The sequence below is a fragment of the Vicugna pacos genome, chromosome 28 (genome assembly GCF_048564905.1).
Source record: "Vicugna pacos chromosome 28, VicPac4, whole genome shotgun sequence".
In the NCBI taxonomy this organism is placed as follows: domain Eukaryota; kingdom Metazoa; phylum Chordata; class Mammalia; order Artiodactyla; family Camelidae; genus Vicugna; species Vicugna pacos.
This window is the reverse complement of record NC_133014.1, coordinates 8,282,038-8,305,614: the sequence shown is the minus strand read 5'-3', so window position 1 is coordinate 8,305,614 and position 23,577 is coordinate 8,282,038. Positions and strand designations below refer to the sequence as shown.

General features: G+C 42.2%; 1 protein-coding gene and 1 long non-coding RNA gene across 2 annotated transcripts in view; one reads left to right on the top strand and one right to left on the bottom strand.

Moving 5' to 3' along the window:
- Positions 1 to 23,577, top strand: part of LOC102536339 (von Willebrand factor A domain-containing protein 3B) — a 122,433-nt gene that overhangs the window by 78,073 nt on the left and 20,783 nt on the right. Inside the window, 6 exon segments of the mRNA XM_072951371.1 lie at positions 2,225 to 2,338; positions 3,753 to 3,840; positions 3,926 to 4,082; positions 11,523 to 11,641; positions 14,287 to 14,337; positions 18,280 to 18,499. Of these exon segments, the coding sequence (XP_072807472.1) occupies positions 2,225 to 2,338; positions 3,753 to 3,840; positions 3,926 to 4,082; positions 11,523 to 11,641; positions 14,287 to 14,337; positions 18,280 to 18,499 (749 nt within the window).
- On the bottom strand, positions 3,620 to 8,910 carry LOC140689989 (uncharacterized). Its single transcript, XR_012065146.1, has 3 exons — positions 8,732 to 8,910; positions 7,522 to 7,571; positions 3,620 to 4,213 (listed from the first exon to the last, which is right to left on the bottom strand). It is a non-coding gene; the product is annotated as an uncharacterized lncRNA (long non-coding RNA).

The window sequence follows — 23,577 nt, the reverse complement described above, 5'->3', positions numbered from 1 at the left end:
AGCTGAGATTTTCTAATTGTTCATTTGTTTGAAGAAAATTCATAATTAATCGTTGAAGCGTTTTTCTAATGGCTTCTCTGAAATCCTTGGCAGATAATTTTAACTTGTGATTCATTATGGTACTGGCACCATTTGATTGCTTTTTCTTAATTAAAGTGAGATTTTATTGGTTCTTGATACGATAGGTGATTTTCTTACAGTATCCTGAGCATTTTGTCTGTTATGTTAGGGACCCTGGGTGCTATTTAAGTCTTTTATTTTAGGAAGTAGTTGTCCTGTTTAAAGTTAGCACATGGGCCTTGGCCTGCTTTTGTGAGCTCCGGTTCCAATGGCAATTTCCTTTTCACGGCCTTCATGGTATTATTTTGATGCTTGATTTTCTGGTGTCACTGGGGCTCCTCCTGGTCCCTGCTGGTGCTGCCTGAGAGAGCCAGGATGCTGGATGTCTCTCAGTGCTGGCAGAGGGGGTAGTGGTGGCTTCCCCCACCACACACACAGTCTCTTGAGTGTTCCTATGTCTCTGGGCAGGAGAGGAAAGCCTCAAACCCATAAGAACGAAGAGCTGTTTGCTGTAGCTTGGTTTCTTGCATGATCTGTCTACTTGTTCTGATATCTCTGGTCAAGGGAAGAATGTCTTGGGCCCATGGGGACAAAGAGGATTCCCATACTGGCCACTTGTATGGCAGCATCCCTTCTCTGAGTTCTGCCCGCCCATTCCAGTAAACCTGAGTTCTGCTAGAAATGCTGCTTGCTATTCATCCTGAATGTTTTAATGGCCTTTTGTCACTTCTACCATTTCCCTTAGATTTTGGATTGTTGCTGTTGGTAGGCATCCCTGTGCTGAATTTTTATTCCATTTCAATTTTTAATGTGGTGAAAATGATGAAATGTGGGGACTGACTGTACAGAGCCGGGGGAGTAGTTAAATGCTTGAATCCACTGCCAGGTAAATGTCTTTATTCATTATTTGCAGAGTTTGCGAATAGTACAGTTTTTGTGCTTGGGGACTTTTGGGGCTAAATTTCACTTTCATTTTGACACACCTCTTGTTTTTGCCCAATGATTTTGATCAAGGTGGCTTGCCCGTGTAGTCAAGGGCAGGAGTTCAGCTCTCCTGTATGTATCATTTGTCTCTTTTGCTCACAGACATAGCTCCCAAGAAAATTTATCCTTCTTAATTCTTTGTTATAGAGGCAACCAAAATAGGAATCACCCTATTTGTTGCCTAGAAAAGCAAGGAATAGCACATAGCACACTCCTTACCTTTCTGTGCATAAGACTATTTGCAAATCATTAGCTAATTTTCACACTAATTATCTAATTTCTTGTAAGAGAGGATAAGTCCCTTCTTGTAGAAAATAGGACGCATTTCATTTATGAATATGACATAAAGCCTTGGGGTATACATAAGGCTTCTGGATTGTGAAGTACAGAACACTTTTATAATTAGTGCAGTTTCTGTCATCACGTAGGAAAAGTAATCGGCATGTTTTGGCGCAAAGTCATTATCCTCTAGAGCACACGGATTAAATGTCAGTATTTGCTAAGTGTCTACTTGCTAGTTGAGGGGACTCAACAGAGGGTAGAAAATAATACAAAGTTCTGGACAGCAACTGAGGTTGGCAGAGTCTCTTAAACGGTCTTCTGATGACGTCCCACTCTAAACCCCGCAACCTGGGAATATGATAAGGCATCACTTCCGTGGTTGTGTTATGTGGCCCCAAGCCAGGGTTGTCTGGGAGAGCCCGGTGTACTCACAGGAGCCCCTAACAGCAAGGGCTTTTTCCAGCTGGTGGCAGAAGAGGAAGTTAGAGAGACTTGGAGCCCTAGGAGAATGAGTGTGCCATTGCTGGCTTGAAGGTGGAGGGGGCCAGTGAGTAGGAATGTGGGTGCTTAAGGAGCTGACAGACTCCCCCCCCAGCCCCCGACTGACAGCCAGCAAGGAAACGGGACCTCAGACCTGCAAATGCAAGGAAATAAATTCTGCCGACAACCTGAATGAGCTTGGAAGCAGGTTTCTGTCCAAGAGGGGTGGAGCTGGAGCTCAGATCAGTGGCATAAGCCCTTACTGCAGCATTTCCTTGGTGGCAGAACTATCCCTCGAGGCTTGGGAAACTGAACCGGCTTTTTTTTTTAAAATAGGGTCCAAGGAGATATTTGCATCTCATCAAGTACCTCCTTCCATTCGAAATTCCTTTAACCCTTCTCCCTGTGTTACCCACAGAACCAACCAAAACCAGCCTGCTCAGAAGTCAGATGTCTGCCCTTAGAAGCTCAGTTTGCAGTGGGAGGAAGGATGGCCCATCTGATGCCGGCAGGAACATGCCAGGTGACAAAGGCAAGCCAGCGAGGGTCTCTGTGTCAGGAAGCCCGGGCTGTCCCCCCTGAGCCCAGTGTGTCTGCTCCTAGAAGAGCTGGGGAGAGATACTTTGGGAGGAAACAAACCATTTTTAAGTGAGTCCAAATTTATTCCCCTTCAGAGGGCTCCCTGATAAATTAGGTCTGCTTCCTTTAGTGAACTGGATTTTCTTAGGGCCAGACGTGCCTCTGTCGTGCCTGAGTGGTCAACACACCGTGGCTCTCACATAACTGCGGCAGTGGTGGTAATGCCTGTCACCACTCCGTGGTTTGAATTGTAAAACCTAATACTTCATGGCTGGTTTATTTTCTTCCCTTCATTCACAAGAGGTGCCATCGGATGAGCCCCTCTCTGATCCATATTGTCAGCCTTTTGGCAGCTAAATGTGAGGAAAATGTGACTTTTCCACTCGATTTTTATTACTATTGATAAAGATCATTATTCTTAAAATAGGAAATTCCTAGACATTTAATTCCTGTAGTTCTTTTCCCTACGTTTCAAAGAGTTGATAAATAATCAGCCCCAGCTAAACACACACACACACACTCAATCCCCTAAGCAGTAGGAAGCACCTGAATGACAAATTTGCTCCTTGTTGTTATGGGTCATAGCTTAATCAAACCTTGTGTTCTTCAGTGCTGATTGATGTGATGGCTTTTCCTCAGTTGCAGTTAACCTGCCGTCTCTCCTACGTCTGCTACACGCACTGTCCTTTAAAGGGCTTGTCATCTGATGATTAGAGTATGACTTCTCAGGCATTTAACCAGCTCTCTCCCAAACACCCCTCCGTCTAGATGCCGCTGATTCTACTGGCTAAGACTCCTTTCATCTATAAATCCAAGCTTATGTAAGGATATACACATAAAACTCTGAATAGTAATGTGAAAATCTGAACCTACAACTAAACAGGACCTCATAGGGATTTCAGTCTTCCACACAGAGCTGAGGAATTATGGGTGGGTGAGGGGGAACTGTCAAAAACTGAAATGAACAAGGCTCTCCTGTGTAATTTAGGGGGAGTCTAATGAGGGCAACTCTGAACGATCAGTGGTAGGTGGTGTTCTTGTTTAACATGTTAAAGATGTGTTTTCTGGAGACAGAGGGGATGAGTGTGTCTCATCCTTCCATGGGGAGAGATCTCAGTGGGTACGGGGTGCGGCAGATGAGGGAAACAAGAGGAGCACCCCTGCTCAGCCACTCGCTGGTCTTCAGTGTCAACTGCGAATGAATCTCACCTGAGAACCCGCACCGACAGATCAGTGTTCTCCAAAACATCGTCCATTTATTAGCCCTCAGTCACAGCTGAACTCAGAGATAAGTGTGGAGTGGTTTGTATTGTGATATGAACCCCACAGATGAGGAAATCATACAGCCGCCATTTCCCTTTCCACAGAAATGGGCCTCCTGCTGACAAATGAGTTTCCCGATGACAAGACATTAGAGAGATGGACCCGAGAAGGAAGCCAAGTTTCTGACCAAGAGTGAGTGCTTGAAGTTTTCCTAGAACAGCTTTGTTATGTTTTTGTTTGATAGAAGTTTTAAAACGTCAGAGTCTTGTGTTCTTAGTTCTTCAGAGATGTCTTCAGCAGACTGGCTCAAGACCCATGGCTTGGCCGCCAAGAAGCTCACCATCATGGATGCTTTGTCAGTGACAGCGGTCCCCCACAACCCCACCTACGTCCCCATCCTCGACAAGCATGTCGTTTCCAAGGTCTTTGATGAGGTAAAACTGATTTTCTGTATGTGCTCTGCTTAAGGTGCTTTTCATTTCCACCTTAAATAAAAGTAGTCCATTGAGTGTCTTGTGTAGTTGTAATGGATTTCAGCCATTGGGGAAAAAATTATTTGCAAAGGCTGTAAAAAGGAGAGAGAGAATATCTTAAGCATTTTGGCTTCTAAGCTGAGAAGAAATTGGCCTTTGTTGGCTTGGCAATTCGTGGCTGGTTGTGATGGGTGGCAGTGTGGAGCTGCAGAAATGTCTGAGAAGCCTCTAGGTCAGAGTCATGAGTGAATGTCATTCAGTATCAAAGGACAAGGAGAACACGTGAGAGATTCTGTCTTTCTTTTGCTTATCTTTTTTTTCCTGAATACGGTGGCATCTTTTTAATCACAAAAGTCTCCAAAGGAAAAAGACAGAGAAAGAGGGATGGAGAGAGAAGCAGAGACAGAGACAGAGACACAGAGAAAGAGAGTGGTTGGGAGAGAGACTGAGAGTGAGTCATCAGAGTGAGAGTCCTGTCCTAGATCTAAGGAGAGAAAGAGCTTCCAGTAGGAGGGTGTGGTAGGGTTACTGTGGAGGAGGGCCCGTAGGTACAGTAAAGTTTGCCTTGAGTTGGGCAACCGGAAGATACTTGCCCTGAGCAAGAACAGAGCCAGGGGAGCAGCAGTCAGACTGCACGAGGATGAGGAACACAAAAGAAACTCTGTATGAGGATTGGACCTTGATGCTTCCTGGCAAATATAGCAGCAATGAATGATTTAAATAAGAAATAATATCCTTCAAAGACCTTATCTCATACTGAAATATTTACAGAGGAAATGAAGGATATTTGGGATTTGCTTCCATATAATCTGGGGGTGGGGGTAGTTGGGAGGAAGGGAGGAGTAGATAAAGCAAGATGGGCCATGAGCTGTTAATTGCTAAATTTGGATAATAAGAATATTGAGTAGGAGGAGGCTCATTCTACTATTCTCTCTGCTTTTTTATGTATTTGGATTTTTCCACAATAAAAAGTTGAGAAAAATTAAAGGCAGGAAAACTTTTTTTTTTAAAAAAGGGCTTTATCTAACTGGTCTTATAAAAGCTGAGATTTGATGTATTTGGAAGAAGCAGATGAAGTGGTGGACTCTTTCTACTGGTCACATTTAAGCAATTATACCCATGGAGTTCAACATGCATCCTGGTTTGACATGACCAGCAATTCCTGTTCAGGAAGTTGGGTGTGTGATCTCTTAGACTGGGGTTCCTGATGACTTTGCCTCAGGGTGAGCAGTCCTGTCCCTGGCTGTGACCTTGTGACTGGCAGATTCTGTTTAAACCTCCAGTGAACACTAACCTGATTAGTCAGATACCAGCTAATCGCTTGAACTTGTCTTTTTCCAGCAGCAGGAAACTGAACACTGATTTATTTCATCTAGGAAGTGTGGTGACAGCTTCTCATATTCTCTGCATTTATTTTATGAATATTCTTGAGTTTTATTTGAAAGAAAATATATTTAGTGAACTCTCCCCAGAAATAGAATTTTGCTGTGCTTATCACGTCTCCTTCTAAGTGTCCCAACAACCTGAGATACATTGAAAAGTAAATTCTCAAAACACAAATATGAGAAGTTAGGAAAGCAAACACATAAAATCAAAGGAAAGATTTATATTAAAATGTTATTAAAATTAAATGTTATTAAAAATTAAAATGTTATTTTTGCATAAACCATATAAATAAAAAAAGGCAGATCTCAGACAAATATTGATAACATATACAAGAAAGAGTTATAGGAGTAATATCTTCAGTATATGTGTTTGTGTTTGTATCCGTGTAAGGCAACAAGTGCACGTGGTATGTGTGTATGTAAGTCAGCACTCGGTACACACGCAAACATATGCACCCATCTCATAGAGGAATGAGAAAATGATAAATATCCCAGTGGAAAATCTAAAGGAAAAAAAAAAGTCAGAACCACATACAAAAATATTTCTAACTGATAACCAAATGTATGCAATTTTGAAAAAAATGCAAATTGAAAAAACAATTAGACAGCTTCCCCCATTATCAAATTTGTAAGGTTAAAAATAATAGTAAAATAGTGCTAGCAAAAAATAGGATGAAATTAGAACTTTTACATCCTGCTGGGGAGAGTATGAATTGGTGTAACCTTGGCAATATATTCAGAGGTGTTAAGGGCTTACAACCTTTCCTTCAGCAAATCCATATGTAGATATTCCATAATCTCCAGAAGGAAATAATCAGAAATACTGAAGAGCATGTTCAGTGAATAATTACTGTTGCCTTATATCTAACAGAGAGAAAGTTGAAAACAGCCTAAATGTCCAGTAGGTACATCCATGTGATGGAAGATCGTACATTTATGGAATGTCATGTTTCTGAAGAATAAATAATGCCATGGGGGAAAGCTCTCAAAATAATGCGAAGTGAAAAACTCAGGGCACAAAACCGCATAGACAGTATGTTCATTTGGTTACCCTTTGCTCTTTTACCAAAGTGATACTAGTGTTTATCTGAGGGATGAGATTGTTAGTGACTTGGTGGGTTTGTTTGTATAACTTCTCATTTTTATTGTAGTACTTTCAACTCTGGACATATGTTAATGATATGCTGGGGGGAAAAAGTTAAGAAAAACAGATCGAGAGTAAGTGGTAAAACGGTGTAAGTGTAAAGGAAATGATTTTTAGTTTATTTAGTGGTTTATTTCTATTTGATAAGTAATATACGAATACATTCTCAGTACAGAATGACCGTATAGAAGTCTTTAGAGGGAAATGGGAAAGCTCTCTCCACCACTCTTAGTTATGAAGGAAACACTCTGAATAGTTTGGTGAATAGCTTTCCGGTCCTTTTCCTACACACACAGACACACAAATACATATGTGTGCACACATATATATACATTATTTATACATATATACACATAACAATTTAAATATAGAGAACAATTCTAATAAGGCAATACCATATGGATTTGCTATTTTATCTTTCAAAATTATATCTTAGAGACCTTTCTGTGTGTGTAGATATGGGTCTGTCTCATTTTTGTTGGTTGCATTATTAATGGGCATTTACATTATGTCCTTCTTTTCCTTATTCCAGACAATCCTGTGATGGATTTTCTTGGACAGAGATTTTTGGGCACGCGGACAAGTCTATCTTTGTGATAGATGGACTGCTAGACCCAAAGGATGTGTACCTTTAAATTTTTGGCAGGGTAAACCAAATCCACCTTCCAAGTAGATTATATGGTTCCACTCATTTATATCCCCAAGGACAGCCTTGTTCCTAAGAGGAACCATATATAATATTTGTGGATAAGCTCTATTCTGCGAGTATAGAGATACTTTGAAAACCCCAAAAATAGTATGCAGATGTGAAATCTTATTCTTATTCAACTGGTCTTCCCCTCATATTTGGAAGAAGAAAACAGTAGCTCACCCCAGCACTTAGAAGTCTGCTCTCCAGGATGGATGCAATATATCTGTAGTCTGGAGATGATAACATACTTACTCAGAGACTGTTACAGGATATGTAATATACTATAGGTAGATAGATAGATAGATAGATAGGTAGGTAGTATATAAAAGAAGTAATGCATTTAATAGACAGCATTTGGCAAGCACTCAATAAATGCTGGCTTTAATTATAAAAATATTCAATAAATATTACATGCCTACTGTATGCAGGCCCTGAGCTGGGCTCTAGAATACAGCCAAACAAGACTGCCAAATTCCTGCCCAATAGCAACTTACAGTCTCATGAAGGAAACAGGAGTTAAAATACGAAGTTCTAGTTAAACGTAATGGGTGGAAAGTGCAGAGTGAAGATGCCCAGGGGGCCCCTACCAGCTTCATTGTCAGAGAAGGCTTGGGACCTGGCCTGGAGAGTTCAGACCTGGGGGTTCTGTTCAGTCCAGGTGCGGACCCCAGGGAGGAGGAGTTGAGAAGCTGATGAGGTGGAGAGGACCGACCTAGGCAGAGTGGGAATGTTGGGGGGCGGGGGGGAATCTAAGGGTCAGAGAAAGTTCATCATTCCAAAGAACATTTAGTCTGACTGGAGAAAGGTGTGAAAGCTAGTGAAGGAAGGACCTTGGTTGAGTTAAGGATCTTTTGAAGGTCATCCTGAGGGAAACGGAAGGGCTTTTAGCAGAGGAGAGAGAGAAGATCAGGGTGTGCTTTGGCTGCCATGTGGGGAACAGTTGGAGAGGTCCGAGGCTGGGATGCTGGGGGCAGTTAGGAAGCAAGGATTAGGTGGCTAGCACCCAGATGACAACACTGGGGATGGATCCAGGGCTGTTTATAAAGTCAAGTTGACAGGACTAAACTACGGGGGGCTGAGAGACAGAAAAGTGTTGAGTGGTTTCCAAGAAGGGAAAAATAAAAGAGCAGTGACAGTCTTGTTCTTCTGGAGAGCAGACTAGTCTTCTGACTCTAGAAAGCAAAGCCAAGGAAGAGGATGTACATTCTTCCAAGTGCATCCCACCGCGGGCCCTTGTGCTCCGTGCCTTTTGTGGCATGATAAATTCTCATCACAAACCTGTGGGTAGGTAGCGCCCTGCCCCACATGCTCTCCCTCCTCCTTTGTTGTGATTATCATGAATTTGGTAAGGCTTCTAGGTTAACCTCAAGAGAATAGAAATAGGTAATACCTTGAGGCTCCCTTTTGTTATCAAATATTGCCGAAAGGGGTCCTCCATTAGTTGGTAATGCTTGATTTGCATTATAAGAGGTCAAAAGTAAAACATTTTCTAAGGAGTTGTGACCAGGTGGTTTCATCGCCTCTCAAACAGAGTGTCATTTCCTATTAACCACACTCTCCTCCCCACTTGTGTCCATACAGAAGCTGGGCGGCCATGATTGTGAACCCCCAAGAATGCCCCTTATGACCTCATAGTCACACTAAATTTGACATCATAAAGAGAATATCCTGTGGGACCTCCACCTGACCATCATGTTGTAAAACCTAAGACCACATACTGAAGGTATGGAGCATGACTTTGTCTTTCCCTAAATCTGCACACAGAAAGGAATGAGAGTGGGTGCACACGAGCCAAATTTGAACTCCTACCACACCGAAGTCCACGATGGCCACGCAAGGCATGAGATCCAAATCCACGAAAGAGGGAGGTAGAAGATTGTTTAAAAGCACTGGGTTTTCTTTCAGTCCCTTCCATCAGGAGTCAAGCAGATCCTGGTGAAATGTTACAGTGTTGTAAAATATTTTGTGGTGTTGATTTGTAATTGAGCCATAAGTTGATAACTTGAAGAGCTATTTATAGACTTCTAGTCTTTTTCCCAGGGGAGATAAAAAATGTAAGGGTCTTTCATTTTGGTGAGACTGATTTTTTTTTCCTCTGAAAGTTTATGTGACATTTTGAGAGATGGTGGGGTGTTTGTTTGTTTGTCTCCACTTCTGCAAGTTTCATTCAGTTTTCAAAGTTGAGTCAACCCACTTTTTAACCCACTGTTCTGACTCCTTTTCTTCGATGAAGAGTGCTTAGAAGCCACGTGGTGAATTCTTGTGTCTGACAAGTAGCGAGCTTTGACTATTCAGCTTAACTTAATTCCTTCCTTTTCAGTTTTCTGAATCTGGCTATTTTTGGTTTGTTTTGGTCTTGATGTTTTCATTATGAAATTAATACATGTAACTTTCCATTTCAGTGTCTGTTTTTCACATGACTTAATTTTATCGTTCAAAACGTTATTCTTTTTCTCATCCGTGTGTTCTTATGACGCATCTATTTGTTCTACTTTTATATGACAGTTACGTCTTTGACCAACCTAATCATAATTAATTTTAATCGCAATTAGTATGAAGTTATTGTTAGATAGCTCATAAAATTAGTTTCTTCTCAGGTGAATTGATGGTCTGCTTATTGATTTGTTCAGTATCATTTTTGGCATTTTTGGGGTGCATATTTTGAAATTTTAGTATGCCACCTCATTTGAACAAGATTTTTAAAAATCTGTTCTTTTCTTCCTTCTTCTGTTTTGCAGTTGCCTCCCCTCGCCCCAGTCACTGGCATTTAGAGCTCTTGTCCCATGGTGATACTGGGATAGTATAGATTGAGGGTGGCCTGATTTTGCTCTTGGTTGGGAGGCTACACCAGTGTCCTCTCTCACGAGGCAGGGCCTTCTTTCATGGGTGAAAGGACCTCATTCTAGTGCTGGCTTCAGGCACCGAGCCTGACTCATGGTCCTACTCTCTTTCTGGGCATTGAGCTTCCATGGTCCCTGCCATCTTTGGACACAAGAGTCAACAAACCCAGAGCTTCAGCCCTGCTGACTTGTTCAGTTTTTTGTCTATAAAAATATATCAACCATGCATATTTCTTTTTCCTTCTTTCCTTCTTCATTTCTTTCCTTTTTTTTTCTATGCATTTTCCCCCTTAAGTGACAATACAATTTTTGTATGATTTTGGAGGCAAGGGAGAACATAAAAGCATGAACTCCATATCATCTGGATTGAACGTAAAAATTTACTTCTTAAAAGTAATTCCCCACATTTCCAAAATGCCCGTGCTCCTTGTGGTTGGATCACACACAATATCAAAACGCTGTTATATGTCAGTATTCTCCTGTTAGGCTTTTTCTTTTTTTTTTATGTAAATATTAAGATATGGACTATATCTTTTTGTGAATATACATTTATTCATTAATCAACAAATATTTGTAGAGGGCTAGGCACTGTTCTAGGTGATAGAAATACAGCAGTGAATGAAACAAAGTTCTGCTCTTAGGGAGCTTACGTTCCTAGGGAGAAAGAGGTAATATGCAAACAGGTAAGTGTGTATTACAGGTACTGTTAAGAGAGCATGGAATCAGAGGCATCCCCAGACCCAGAAGCAAGTGTCAGATGCAGACAGAAAGAACTTAAAAATTTTCCCTCTCTGGTACTCTGCTGTTCTCACAGAATGTGGTTTCATTGATCACTAAGCCTTCTCTCTTTGATGTGTATAAGAATCTCTTATAAACTGATACAGGAAGTAATCAAAAAGTATTAACTATAACCATATATTCTCAAAAGAAAATCAAAATTTAAATAAATACACAACAAAGATGTTTAACCCAACTAGAAATTTACAAAGTAGCTACAAATGAGATCCTATTTCTTATCACTTAACACCCATCAATTTGACAGAAGCTCATGAAGATGATACTCGATTCTGATCAGGGTTTCCTGAAACAGTTTTTTGTTTTGGTTTTGGTTGTGGTGATTATTTTTAAAAAGTTATGCAGTTTTAAAAATTGGAAGGAAAAGATTGGCAATGATACCTGATTCTTATTTTTTCTTTTTGATTTTCTGTATTTTCTAATTTTCCTACAAACATAATGTATTGATTTTATCATCAGAAAAACATACTGTATAGCCATGAGATCCGTTCTTGAAGGCCTGTAGTAACCTATCAAGTGACACTTTCCTTTGGCATTGGTGTATAGGTCTTTCCTCTGGCACATGTGTGCAATGACACAAATAAGGTGACTTTAATTAACCCCCAAGGAGTGAAGCTGGATATCTACAAGCAAAAAGTGGAGCAGGCAATTAAGTCCTATGAAAAGTGAGTATCACCTGGCTTTGTTCTTCCATGGATGTGGAATTTGGGCTTGTTTTCCCTTGTTTCAGCTTAGATTTTTCATCAGGAGCAGCTGTGTAACAATTGTCCATCAGAGATATTGACAGCCGCGGCAGCAGCTCACATAAGAGGCTTCCTCTGCCAGCGCTGCGTTAAGTACGTTTCCTGACAGTGTCCAACAGACTTAAGGAAACCATCGTCCCTTTCCAAAATCTGAGAAATCTCATGCTTCCGTGAACTCTACAGATTTCCTTTTAGCAGCATGAATTGGGCCACTTTAGCATCTAACATTCTGTACAGTGACTAATAAAACGCCACAATAATGAGATAATGGAGATAATCTATGTTATTATTTAAATAATTTTTATATCAAAATCAAGAAAAGGACCCAGTTGACTACTGTGAAGATTATACTCTTAAATAGTCTCTGTGTTAGTGCTGAGCTAGGAGCCTCATTTCACAAGGGCAGGTAACCCCGCGTCCCCCTTGCCCAGCTCTCTAATCCCCTCCCCTCCCCCCGCGCAGCCCCCTGCACTTACTAATCCTTGGTGCACATGCTGCATTGAACTTGAGCTACCCGGCTCCTCCAGGCCAGCCTGTTCTTGGTTCTGGAAACTGTGCAGTTGGGTTTTCGTTTACTACTGTGTAGTTGGGAAAAATGAAATAAAATAGACGAAAGTTAACAACGTGGCCCAGGCCAGCATTTACTGGTCTGCTGTCATTTTGCTTCTGCCCAGCTGTGTGCATGTCGGCCCCCCAGGGCAGGGGCTGCGCTGCCGGCTTTCCCCTGCTCTCTTCTTCCTAGCAGGGGTCGCTATATGTATCTTTGACTATTGGAATTTAATTTGAATTTGATCTAATTCAAGTTTAGTTATTCAAATTCAGTTATTCAAAATGTAATATAATAATAGCATTCGTATTATAATTGAATTTGCTTGAATCACTCAAATGTTTGAGTGCTCTAATTACCTGGTCCGTGAAGGCCTGGTGCAGGGCTGCACACTGGGGCTTCGAGGCTTTCATTCTTGGTAAGAAAACAGAGTTTCAAAAACTTATGTAACAGGATCACACAGCAGCAAAGTGGAGACAGATTTTTTTTTTCTAATAGCAGATTATTTAATTTATGTTGTACTAAATTTTTATGATTATTCTTCCTTTTTTATTGACATATAGTCAATGTTGTGTTAATTTCTGATGTACAGCATAGTGATTCATTTATACACATATATATATTCCTTTTCATGTTCTTTTTCATTATAGACCATTACAAGGTATTGACTATGGTTCCCTGTGCTATAGAGTAGGACCTTGTTGTCTATCTATTTTATATATAGTGATAGATGTCTGCTAAATCTTGAATTCCCAGTTTATCCCTCCCCAACATTGAGATTTGAACCCAGACCCCTTGTAGCTCCCAAGTCCTTGTCTACACTCCCAGCCTCCCAAGTGTACTGCCTCCACTCTCAAAGTTTAGATTTAAAAGGATTTTTAAGTAGTTTTTTTTAAGAAATGTGCACGAGTCTTAGATGCCCTGATCATTGTTACATCAACTACATGATTTAATAAAAAAAGAAACCCAATTTCCAAATAGGCCCCAAAGAACCAAAAACTTCAAGTGAGACAGAAGCAGAGCTGGCATATTTCCTGCTTCCTGACTCTTTCTGTCACAGAGCATTTACCTGCATCGGACACAGTTCTCTGTGCCATGCACACACCTGCTCATTGAGTCCGCACCGCAGCTCTGGGAGAGCGGTGCTGTTATTCTCCAGGAAGGTTCAGGAAGCGTGCCTCCTGGGGAGTGGCGGCATTCTCCCATTTCATCTTACTGAAGCTTTTTTCCCTCCTGGAACAGCAGCTCACAGCCCGTGGAGCCAGTTTCTGTGCCTGGTACTCCAGGAAGCCTGATTTGGGTAGTGATGTAGCGGTACAGAACTGGACTGGGAGCTCTCAGAATAGCACCGCTGATTAGTATCAAGAAAAGGCTGTCACTACCTGATAGAAAGCTCCAGTTTCCTTCCTTCCTCTTGGATTGCCCGCGTCTCTCTGCAGATCCCTTCAGTGACGAGCTCTAGTCTCAGTCCTGCCAGCTCACTGTGTTGGATGAGTAAGGCGCTTCATCTGTCTGCCCCTCTCAGTGGCCACATTTGGAAAAGAAGGAGGTCACACTGCGTGATCTCTAAAGTGTGTCCCAGTCCTCTTATTTGTGACCCTGTAACATTTTTTTTCTTTTTTTTGCTCTGAGCAACCAGATAGAAGAATGTCTACAGAAGGCAGGCTAAGGGCACACTTATATTTTTCCTTAAGAAGAAAAACGGTGGGTGTTTAGAAATACCTCCATGTGGAGATAATGAGGTCCAGCTTGCTTATTACCTTTTCTCAGCCTGGGTTTACCCGATCGAGCTGAGAGCTACGCCCTCCTTTACTATTTAGCATGGTTGCCACAAAGCCATGAGGCTTCTGCAGTGATGCTGAGGGAGGGAGACGGTCACATCCAATCTCTTTAAGCAGGTGACAGGGGTGTGGTCCAGTGGTGGGGGCGGGGCTTGGCTTGGGCTCTCCCTGCGTGGAGTAGCCTTTTTTCATGAAATGAAGTATTGCTACTAAATAAAATTATTAATTTTTTTAAACAGGCGCTTGAATAAAATTGTTTGGAGAGCATTATCTCAAGAAGAAAAAGAAAAGTAAGCCAGTTCCTTCTCATTTTTAAAAAAAAATTGGTGAAATTCATATAACCTACAATTAGCTATTTTAAAGTGTTCAATTCAGTGGCATTTAAGTTATTAAAAATATGCAAACCACCACCTTCCTCTAGTTTCAAAACTTTTTAAAATCACTTCAGAAAACACCTTGTGCCCAGTAAGTAATTCTTCCCTGTTCCTCTCTCCCCCTCTGGTAACTGCCGGTCTGTCTTCTGTCTTCGTGAATTGGCCTCGTCTGGATATAACATATGGAAGGAGTCATACATCACGCGCCCTTTTGTGTCTGGCTTCTTTTACTTAGTTAACGTAAAAACTTAATGTTTTCAAGGTTCATCCAAGTTGTGGCATATAAAGTATTTCCTTCTCCTTTCAGTATCTGTTGTATGTATATATCAGTTTGTTTTTCCATTACCCTTTTCTCCCTCATTTCCCTTTGACACTCTCATAAGACGTATGTTGGTAAGCTTGACAGAATCCCACGTGTCCCTTAGACTCTATTCTTCATTCGTGTATTCTTTCTGCTCTTCGGACTTTGTAATCTCATTTGATCTATCTGTGAGTTTGCTGATTCTACAGCCTGCTCACATCTACTGTTAAAACCATCTAATGAATTTTTCATTTCAGCTATTGTGACTTTCAGAATTTCTATTTAGTTCATTTTTCATAATTTCTCTCTCTTTATTGATATTGTCTAGTTTCTCCTGCATCATTCTCTTGATTTCTTTGGTCCTTGGTCCATGGTTTCCTTCACCTCTTTGAGCTCTTTAAGATGGTTATTTTAAAGCTTTTGTCTACCAACCCAGTGTCTGGATCTGTCCATTTCTTTTTTTCCACCTGTGGATGAGCTCTGCTTGCATGTTTCTTTGTATGCTTTGTAATTTTTTGTTGAGAACTGAACATTTTGGACACTGTAATGTAGCAACTCTGGAAATCAGATTCTCTTTCCTCCCCAGAAATGACTGGTGTTGTTTGATGGGGGCTGTGTTTGTCTCTCCACACTGTTTTTATAAAGACTATATTCCTTGTTATGTGGGCTCCCTGAAGTATTGTTGTGTTATCTCCGTGGTTAGCCAGTGATCTGACAGAGACTTCCTTAAATGCCAGCCTCTCTCTTCAGCAGGCATTCTCCTGGGTGCTGTATCCCACTACATTCCAGAATTCCAAAATAGTTTATTCTAGCATTCATTGCTGGTTCAATAGTTGTTTTGGTAAAAAGACTAATTCCTTGATTTTTCTACTCCATCATCTTTCATGGCATCACTTCCCTCCTCACTGTTGAAAGCAAGGTGTGAGTGGACTATGTGCTATCAGTCTGATGCCCATTCTTTCCTTGTCGAGTGCACATAACTCGTTGGCTCTTCTGTCTCACCTTTCCAGAAGGCTGCTTATGGCCTGGAAGGTGAGAGCTGAATCAACTAGGGGGTTTTCCCTCAGAGAACGCCCTGCTTTGTAATGATCATATTTTGTGCACATAGACAATAATAGTACAAGATCAAATGAGAGAGAAGTACTTACGGAAATTGGTGTTAATGGGAAATGAAAGATCAAAGAGAGAAATCTCTTAAGCCCTAGATGGGACTCAGGCTTGTGTCTTTACGTGTGGTTTGTCCTAGAGAGAATGTTCCATGTGCACTTAAGAAGAATATGTTTTCTGCTGTTGGCTGGTGGTGTGTCCTGTATTTGTTAGGTCCAATTAGTCTACAGTGTTAAGTCCTCTGTTTCCTTACTGGTCTTCTGTTTGGTGTTTCATTATTGAAAATGGAAATTGAAATCTCTTACTTGAATTCTGTTCTCTATTTCTCCCTTCGGTTCTGTTAATATTTGCTTCTATATTTGGGAGCTCTGACATTAGAGACATTATGTGCATATATATTTATAATTGTCATGTCTTCCTGATGGATTGACTATTTTACCATTATATAATGTCCTCCTTTGCCTCTTGTAACAATTTATGACTTAAAATAGTCATAATTTGCTGATTTTTTCTTCTGATTCACCAAGTCTGCTTTTGAACCTCTCTAGTGAATTTTTCATTTCAGTATTGTGTTCTTCAGATCCAGAATTTCCATTTGGTTCTTTTTTATAGTTTCAATATCTTTATTGATATTCTCATTTTGTTCATGCATCATTTTCCTGATTTCATTTAGTTATCTATCTGTGTTCTCTTTGAGTTCACTGAGCATCTTTAAAACCATTATTTTGAATTCTTTGTCAGATAATTCATAGATCTCCATTTCTTTATGGTAGATTTCTAGAGATTTATTTCGTTCATTTGATTGGTCCATCTTTCCCTGTTTCTTTGTGTGTTTTAGTATCTTTAGGTGAGATTTGGGCATTTGGAAAAAAAACAGGCACCTCCTAGTCTTCACAGATGGCTTCTTACAGGGGAAGACCTCCGCCAGTCACCCTGACTAGAGATTCTGGGGACCTCACATACCTTTCCTGGGGAGATGTCTTCTCTAGGCTTGTGTGTGTAATTTCCCAGTTAAAGAAGTTTGCCCTTGTTTTTTCTCAGGAGCCCATAAGCCTTTGCTCTTGCTGGAGTCTGCCGTTGGTACTGCAGGATACCTGGTGGTATAATTTGCCTTTGTTCTCACCTGCCCCTAACCTGCATCCAAAATATACTGCCATTCTTATTAGTGCTCCGAGTCAGGTGAGACCGATGCCAGTCTCTCAGGCAGCCCCACAAAAGACCAGAATGTTGGATGTATGTTCCACTCTTCTCTCTCCCTCCCCAGGGAGAAGCCAGGATTTAAGAGTTTCCTCCCAATTGCATTACGGTGTGCCAGGGAAGGAGAGGGGCTAGGCCAGGCAAGATGCAGTAAACTTTCGTACTTACCTCAACGCCTGCTCTTCTTGGCTTTGTGCTCCTGGAGGGCTGTGACCTCTTAACTGGCTTCCGGAATTCTCACAAAGGCAATTTGGTCCATGTACTGTTGCTAAGTCGGTGTCTCTGTAGGAGAACGAGGGCCTGGGGTTTCTTGTTTTACCATCTTGCTGATGTCACTCCAATTTAGATTTTTAATAAGGATTTTTGCTGTCTTCTGGAGAAAAGTTTGTTTGTGGATTGAGTTGTGTGGTTGTACTGGATTTACACTGTGCTCTCCCAACATACGATATCTAAAAAAATGAAATGTCACCTTCAGCAATAACAGAATGATAATTAGGAGATGCTTTTCCTCCCATATCTCTCTCAATCGATCAATCCCCCCACCCTTTCTGTACCTCCTTCCAGGAGTATCTGACTGAAAAGTAGCTGGGACTGGAAACAGAATCCAGAACTTCGGCCCTCTACTCCCACTCTACACTGGCTTCCCCTGGACTCACACAGTCTGTCCATCAGCTGGTAGAAAGTCTGGCTTCTGTTTTTTGTGCACCAAACAGTGAAGCCAGAAAGTTTAGGCCTATTTAGGCTTACAAGAGGAGAGGAGATAAAAATAGCTAAAATGAGCTAGCAGAAGAATTATTGCACTGAGACAAACATTTGGGTTTAGGGTTTTTTTTTTTTCCCCCACTTTGTTTTGTTTTCCAGAATCACTGCTAGGCATAGTTGTGTGAAATCTCTTTGAAACTCACTTTTGAAATTCTGCCAAATGTTAGGCCTCAGGAGAAAGGAATGGGTTCCAAATATGCTGAAAAAAATTGTTGAAAAATAGTGCTATGTATCAAACTTCTATAAAATCAGACAACCAAATTAGGTAATGGGGAAAAGTGCCTACTTAGACTCAGAGATGATTTTTTTCTCACTTGTGCGGGTTGCCAATGCCCTGATGGACCAGAGGGCACGGCTGAGATTCTGTTCACTGACACCTAACTTCTGCTTTGACAGATGTTTCTCAGGGGAGAGTTTACTGAAAAACCATCTTTCCGTATTTTTTTCTATTAGGGTCACTTTCTGTTTCTTCCTCTTCTTCTTTTTTTTAGGTTAGATGCAAACAAACCAATGCGGTACTTGGAAAACAAGGCAACTTTAAACGAGGCGTTAGAACGGTTGAATTGGCCCATTTCATTGAAGGAGCTGTCAGTGCTAGAGAATGAAATCCTAGCTGGGAAAATGTACGTGCAGCAGGCCATGGAGCTCCAGGAGGCTGCCAAGAAGGAGAATCACGTGAGCAGGGCGCTCGGAGAGAAACGTGCCGTGGAGGTGTGTCTGTGCCTCCCTCCCCTCTGTCCCAAGTCACTGCCATCCCTGCGCCGGCCTCCCCCCACCTCTCCCATCTCTCACCATACTGCTTTCTAAGAGTTAGAGTGAACCCGCTTACGGTCTCAGGACTTCTTTCAACAGAAAGGAAATGCCATTTGATTTTAATCGGGCCTTGTTTTTTGACAATACTTTTTTAATTGAAAAATAAAACTAAACAGAGGTATAATGTAGTAATTAAAAGCCTGGACTTTGACACGAGCCAGACCAAAGTGCGGCCTCAGATCTGCCACCTAATCCGTGCATGATCCTGGCCAGTGACGCTGTCTCTCTCAACCTTAGCTGTTGTTGTTTTTAATCAGAAAAAAAAGCGTTTTAACAGTAGCTGCCTCACAGGGTTGTTATGAGGGTAAAATGAGCATTTTAAAGTACTTAGTATTGAAAGCCACCCATGAGTATTAGCAATTACTATTGCTAATAAAACAGACCTTCTCAAAAGAAAATTTAATATCTGACAGCCTTATTGTTTATTACCACATTGGATCCTTTACTTTTATTTTTTCGTAGTATAGTCAGATTATATAGATCATTTACTTTTAATTTTTTTCCTTGAATAGGTTTTAGACATAGATGCAGTCAGAATGACCATAATCGTGTTGTTACGTAATCCTCCTAGTGGAGGAGATGTACTGGAATAGAACATAACCCCAGTGAGGGCTGAGATCCTGTCTGGCCTTACTCATGGCTGTATCTATAGCACCAAGAATGATGACAGGCATGCAGTGGGCTCTTGACAAATGCTTATGGAAGAAATGAAACCGAAGTCCTCATAGCAGAGTGTTGTAAATATGACCGCAGAGGCACAGTCATAGAACGGCTGGAAGACGGGGGTTCTGGCTGAGCAGTTGAGGAAGTCTTCATGGAGGAGGATGATTAAACTGGGTCTGGAAGGACGTGTAGGAATTTGAGGGTGGAGGTGTGAGACGTGTTCTGAGTGAGAGAAACAGCTTGTGCAAAGGCAGGAAGGTGGGAAGAACATGGCATGTGCACCAGGGGCATGGCAGGAGACAGATGGGAAAGGGAAGATGGCCCCAGAATACAAGGAACTTGGACATCTCTCCTAGGATCTGGGACTTAAGCCTGTAGAAAGTGGATACCAGCAAGGGATTTTTAGCAAGTAGAAGACTTGTGTCTTGGTAACAGATTTGTGTCTTGGAAACAGATTTGTGTCTTGGAAAGATTATTCTGGGAGCCAGATGAGGCTAACGTAGAGGGGAAAGACCAAAACCAGGTGCAAACTCCATCGAGAGGTGCTGAGTCCTTGAGGCAGGCCAGTACAGTGGGGAGGGAATAGGTAAAAGAGACAGGAGTTGGTGGAAAGTAAGGTGTGGGGTGAGCCAGAGGGCAAAGTTGAGGATACCCTCCAACTTCCTGTCTTGGACACCTGGGAGACAGAGGCATTGCTCATAGCATATCCATCACACCTCTGCTCCTCAAGGAGACAGCCCCTCAAAACACTCTGTCATTCTCTAATCCCTTTCCACATTTTTGTTTTCTTCACAGCACGTTTCACCACTGGACATTGTGTAAATATTTGTTTATGGTCTGTCTCCTCTGCTAGAATGAGGCGGGACTTGGTCCGTCATGTTCTAGGTACTCCTGGTGCCTGGAGTATTGCTTGGCACCTTGTAGGCACTTCCAAGCATTCAAATGAGCAAATGAAAGAATGAGAGAAAGAGGTCCCATGGGAGGAAGAGTGGGTTTTCGGGGAGAGGTAATTCACTTTAGGTCTTCTTGATTCTTGGATGTCCACAAAGCATCTGGGTGAGAAAGGCCAGCAGGCAGCCACATGTTTGGTGCTTAGGAGAGAAATCTGAGTTAAGGAAATAGATTTGGAGGTCATTTGAGGTGCTAAGGGAGGAAGAGGAGACTGTGGAAGGGGCCAAGACAGGAAAGTCAGAGGAGCAGAAGGCCCGGGGTAGGGAGCTGTGATGCCAGAGCCCGAGGAGGAGAGGCGGCAAGAGCCCTGGGCCTGGAGTCAGACAGACCCCATCGCACGTCTCAGCACTGCCACGTTCTAGCCGTGGGACCTTCTCAGGCCCTCTAAGCCTAGGGCCCTCACCTTTAAATTAGAAGGAGCATTGCCCACCGGAAAGATGGCTGTGAGACAAGCACACAGACCGTGCTCAGGACGGTGTGCAGCGCTAAGTGCGCCACAGGAACTGCCCTCAGCGTACATCGCCCATGACTGCTGTGTCCATTACGAAAGTACGACCGAGGAGCTCTGAGAAGTTCTGCGGGGTGATGTCAGAAAGCCGTGTGCGTTTCAAGAGGGAGATCGTTCGTGATCTTCGCCAGAACAATTTCAGTGGAAATTTAAGAGTGGAAACCAGTTTGCAGTGGGTGGAGGCATGGGTGGAAGTTGGGAAGATAAAGGTAGAAAGTGAACACTTTTGTTTCAAGGTCTTCGTAGGAAAGAAAAGAGAAAAAAGATGGAGGGAACTTGACCTGTGTGCCAGAGTAGGAGGAGACATTTAGTTTGTGTAATGGAAGTGATGGGTCCATTGGTGCCCCCTTTCTCAGTTGGGGGCTAAGGCTCTCCTTTCCCTGCCTGGCCCCTACCTAGGGTGTCTAAGGCCCCCAGTGTCTGTCCAGGGCAGCACCCATGTCCCCAGGATAATTGTCTGTAGGTAATGAATGGGCAGGGAGAGGTTCATAATTTGACAGTTTATCTACAGAGTTCTTTCCTCTCTTTGAGTAATCCTCTACGGTGAAAGACTTTGTATATTATTTTCTTAAAACAATACTTCTGCTTACCAAGTCTGATATTTTTATTCCATTTTTTTTTCATGCCCAGCTGATTTGATCCCATGACCCACTAACAGGTGTCAGCCTTCAGTGTGAAATATGGTTGGAACCAAATCTCAAGATTGCAAGGCTTTTGAGATCCTGGGGTGAAAATTCATCACAGATGGAAGTCATCTTTAATGATTCATACATAAATAGGGTCTCATTTTAAATTCTCTTAGCAAAGACCAAGGATTTTGATCAAGGATGGTGATTTGGAGAGGAAGAAACCTTCCATTTTTCATTAAGACACCCTAGAGTTTACTGATAGCACGTAGCCAAAGGTAATCAAAGTTGGTTGGAAGGGGACCCAATCAGAAATGCCCATGCATGTTCAGAAGGGAGTGGTCACGGGATCTGATCCACTCCAGGGCACCTTGTGGAGTCTGGATGTTGGTGGCTCTCTGATAACTGTCCTCTGTCACATGTTGGCATCGAGCGTAGCTGCTACATTGCTTCCTGAGTTTGGGAGAGCTTCGTGATTTTTCTGTTGATGAGGATCAGAGATGGGGAGAGGTAACTACACATGCCAGTGTCTGGCTAGTCTGCATCCTGACTTTCTGCTCCGGCTTTCACTAGCAGTCCTTTACTGGCCCCAGATCAGACATAGGAGAGAACTATTATCCACGTGCTTTTCCCAGCACCCTACACTGGACACATTCCATGCTTAATTTCCCCCCTTATTTCCATAATCCACTGACTTTGTGGCATCCCTGGAGATGGGCACTTAGCTTACTGACTACAGAATGAAAGGAGAGATCTTAATTCTGAAATTTTACATTCCCCTTGAAAGCTCCCTTCACCAGCGCCCTATTGTTGCCATGATGGGAGATTTCAGCATCGTTGGCCAATCCTGAGCCCTCAGAGCTGCAATATGGTGGAAGTCACCAAGGGCATCTGAACTATAATTAACCTTCCCTAGTTCTCACCAGGAGCCTGATCTAGGGCAGCCCCTGCAATGTTGTCCTTCAACATTTCCTTTGTCAATAAGGATTGTTCTCCAGAGCAAATCCTAGCAATCCAGGCCCAGAAAGATCCAACAGGATCTCTGCACCCATAACTTTGACTGCCTTGAAAAATGTTGGAGGCAGAAAATCTTGTTAAGCTGTAAGCAGCTGTATGCAACACTAAAAAAGGCCTTGGAAATGTACTGACACAGCTAACTGCACGTGGTTACTTTTCCAGGTTGTGACTGGCAAGGAATCTGGAGTCTGTGGCCTTGAGGGATGGCGACTTGAGCACTCCACTTCATGAAAAAGCATCCAGGAGGAAGAGTGGTTAGGAAAATGCATAGCGGGAGGGAGGATGGGGGTGAGGCTGGGGAGAATGAAGAAGGGACGATCAGGGACCACTTGGATTTGAAAACATTATCTTGGGTTGTGACTTAGTTGGGGAGACTTAGGAGTTTCTTTGAGTTGCATAAAATGAAAGTCAGGATCAGCAGTTATATTTGCTCCCGAATAATATTTGGGCCAATTGTCATGCCTGCTCTGTAGCTCATCATTTGACAGTTCTCAGTAGCCCCTCTTTAAAGGGCCAAGGGAGGCATCACACCTCAACCCTCTCTGACTAGGCAGCCTTTCTCATCCCACAAGTAGAAACTTCAGTCTCTCCTGCTGATTCCTGGGTCTGGTAGGAAGATTAACTCCCTGGTGACTGTGACCTGTTCTCCAGGGACACTTGAGACACCCTGGGGAGAAGGTGGAGAATTAGCCAGTCTGGGTTGTGTATCAGCAATGCCGTCACACAGAGAATGACACTTGGACTGAGGGTGGAAAGAATGAAAGCCTATCGATTATATCCAATTCTGCATAATCACTGAATTTACTTATATTTTAAATGATATTAGAATCAACTGTATGTATATTTCATATCATTTCTTATTTAACATTATATCTTAAGCAATGCTCCATTGAGTTAAATATTGTTTTAAAACATGAAAAAAAAAAAAGAGACACCTGCACATTCAGCCAGTACCTCGGTGATAAGTTAACATCTGGGAATGGGACTGAGGGAGGATGTAGGACACGTGACCAGGGGGGACTGAAATCTCAGAGAGAGAGGTGCCCTGATGGGATGGGTGAGGATGCTGGAGGGAAAATGCTGCCAACCTCATGATTGCACCACAGTTAGCAGGGATTTAAGAGAAGGTCCAGCTCAGGAACACCAGCCACTGAAAGAAATTCAACGGGAGGAAAAACTCCCACCAACTCTAAATATTATCTGAAAAGGTG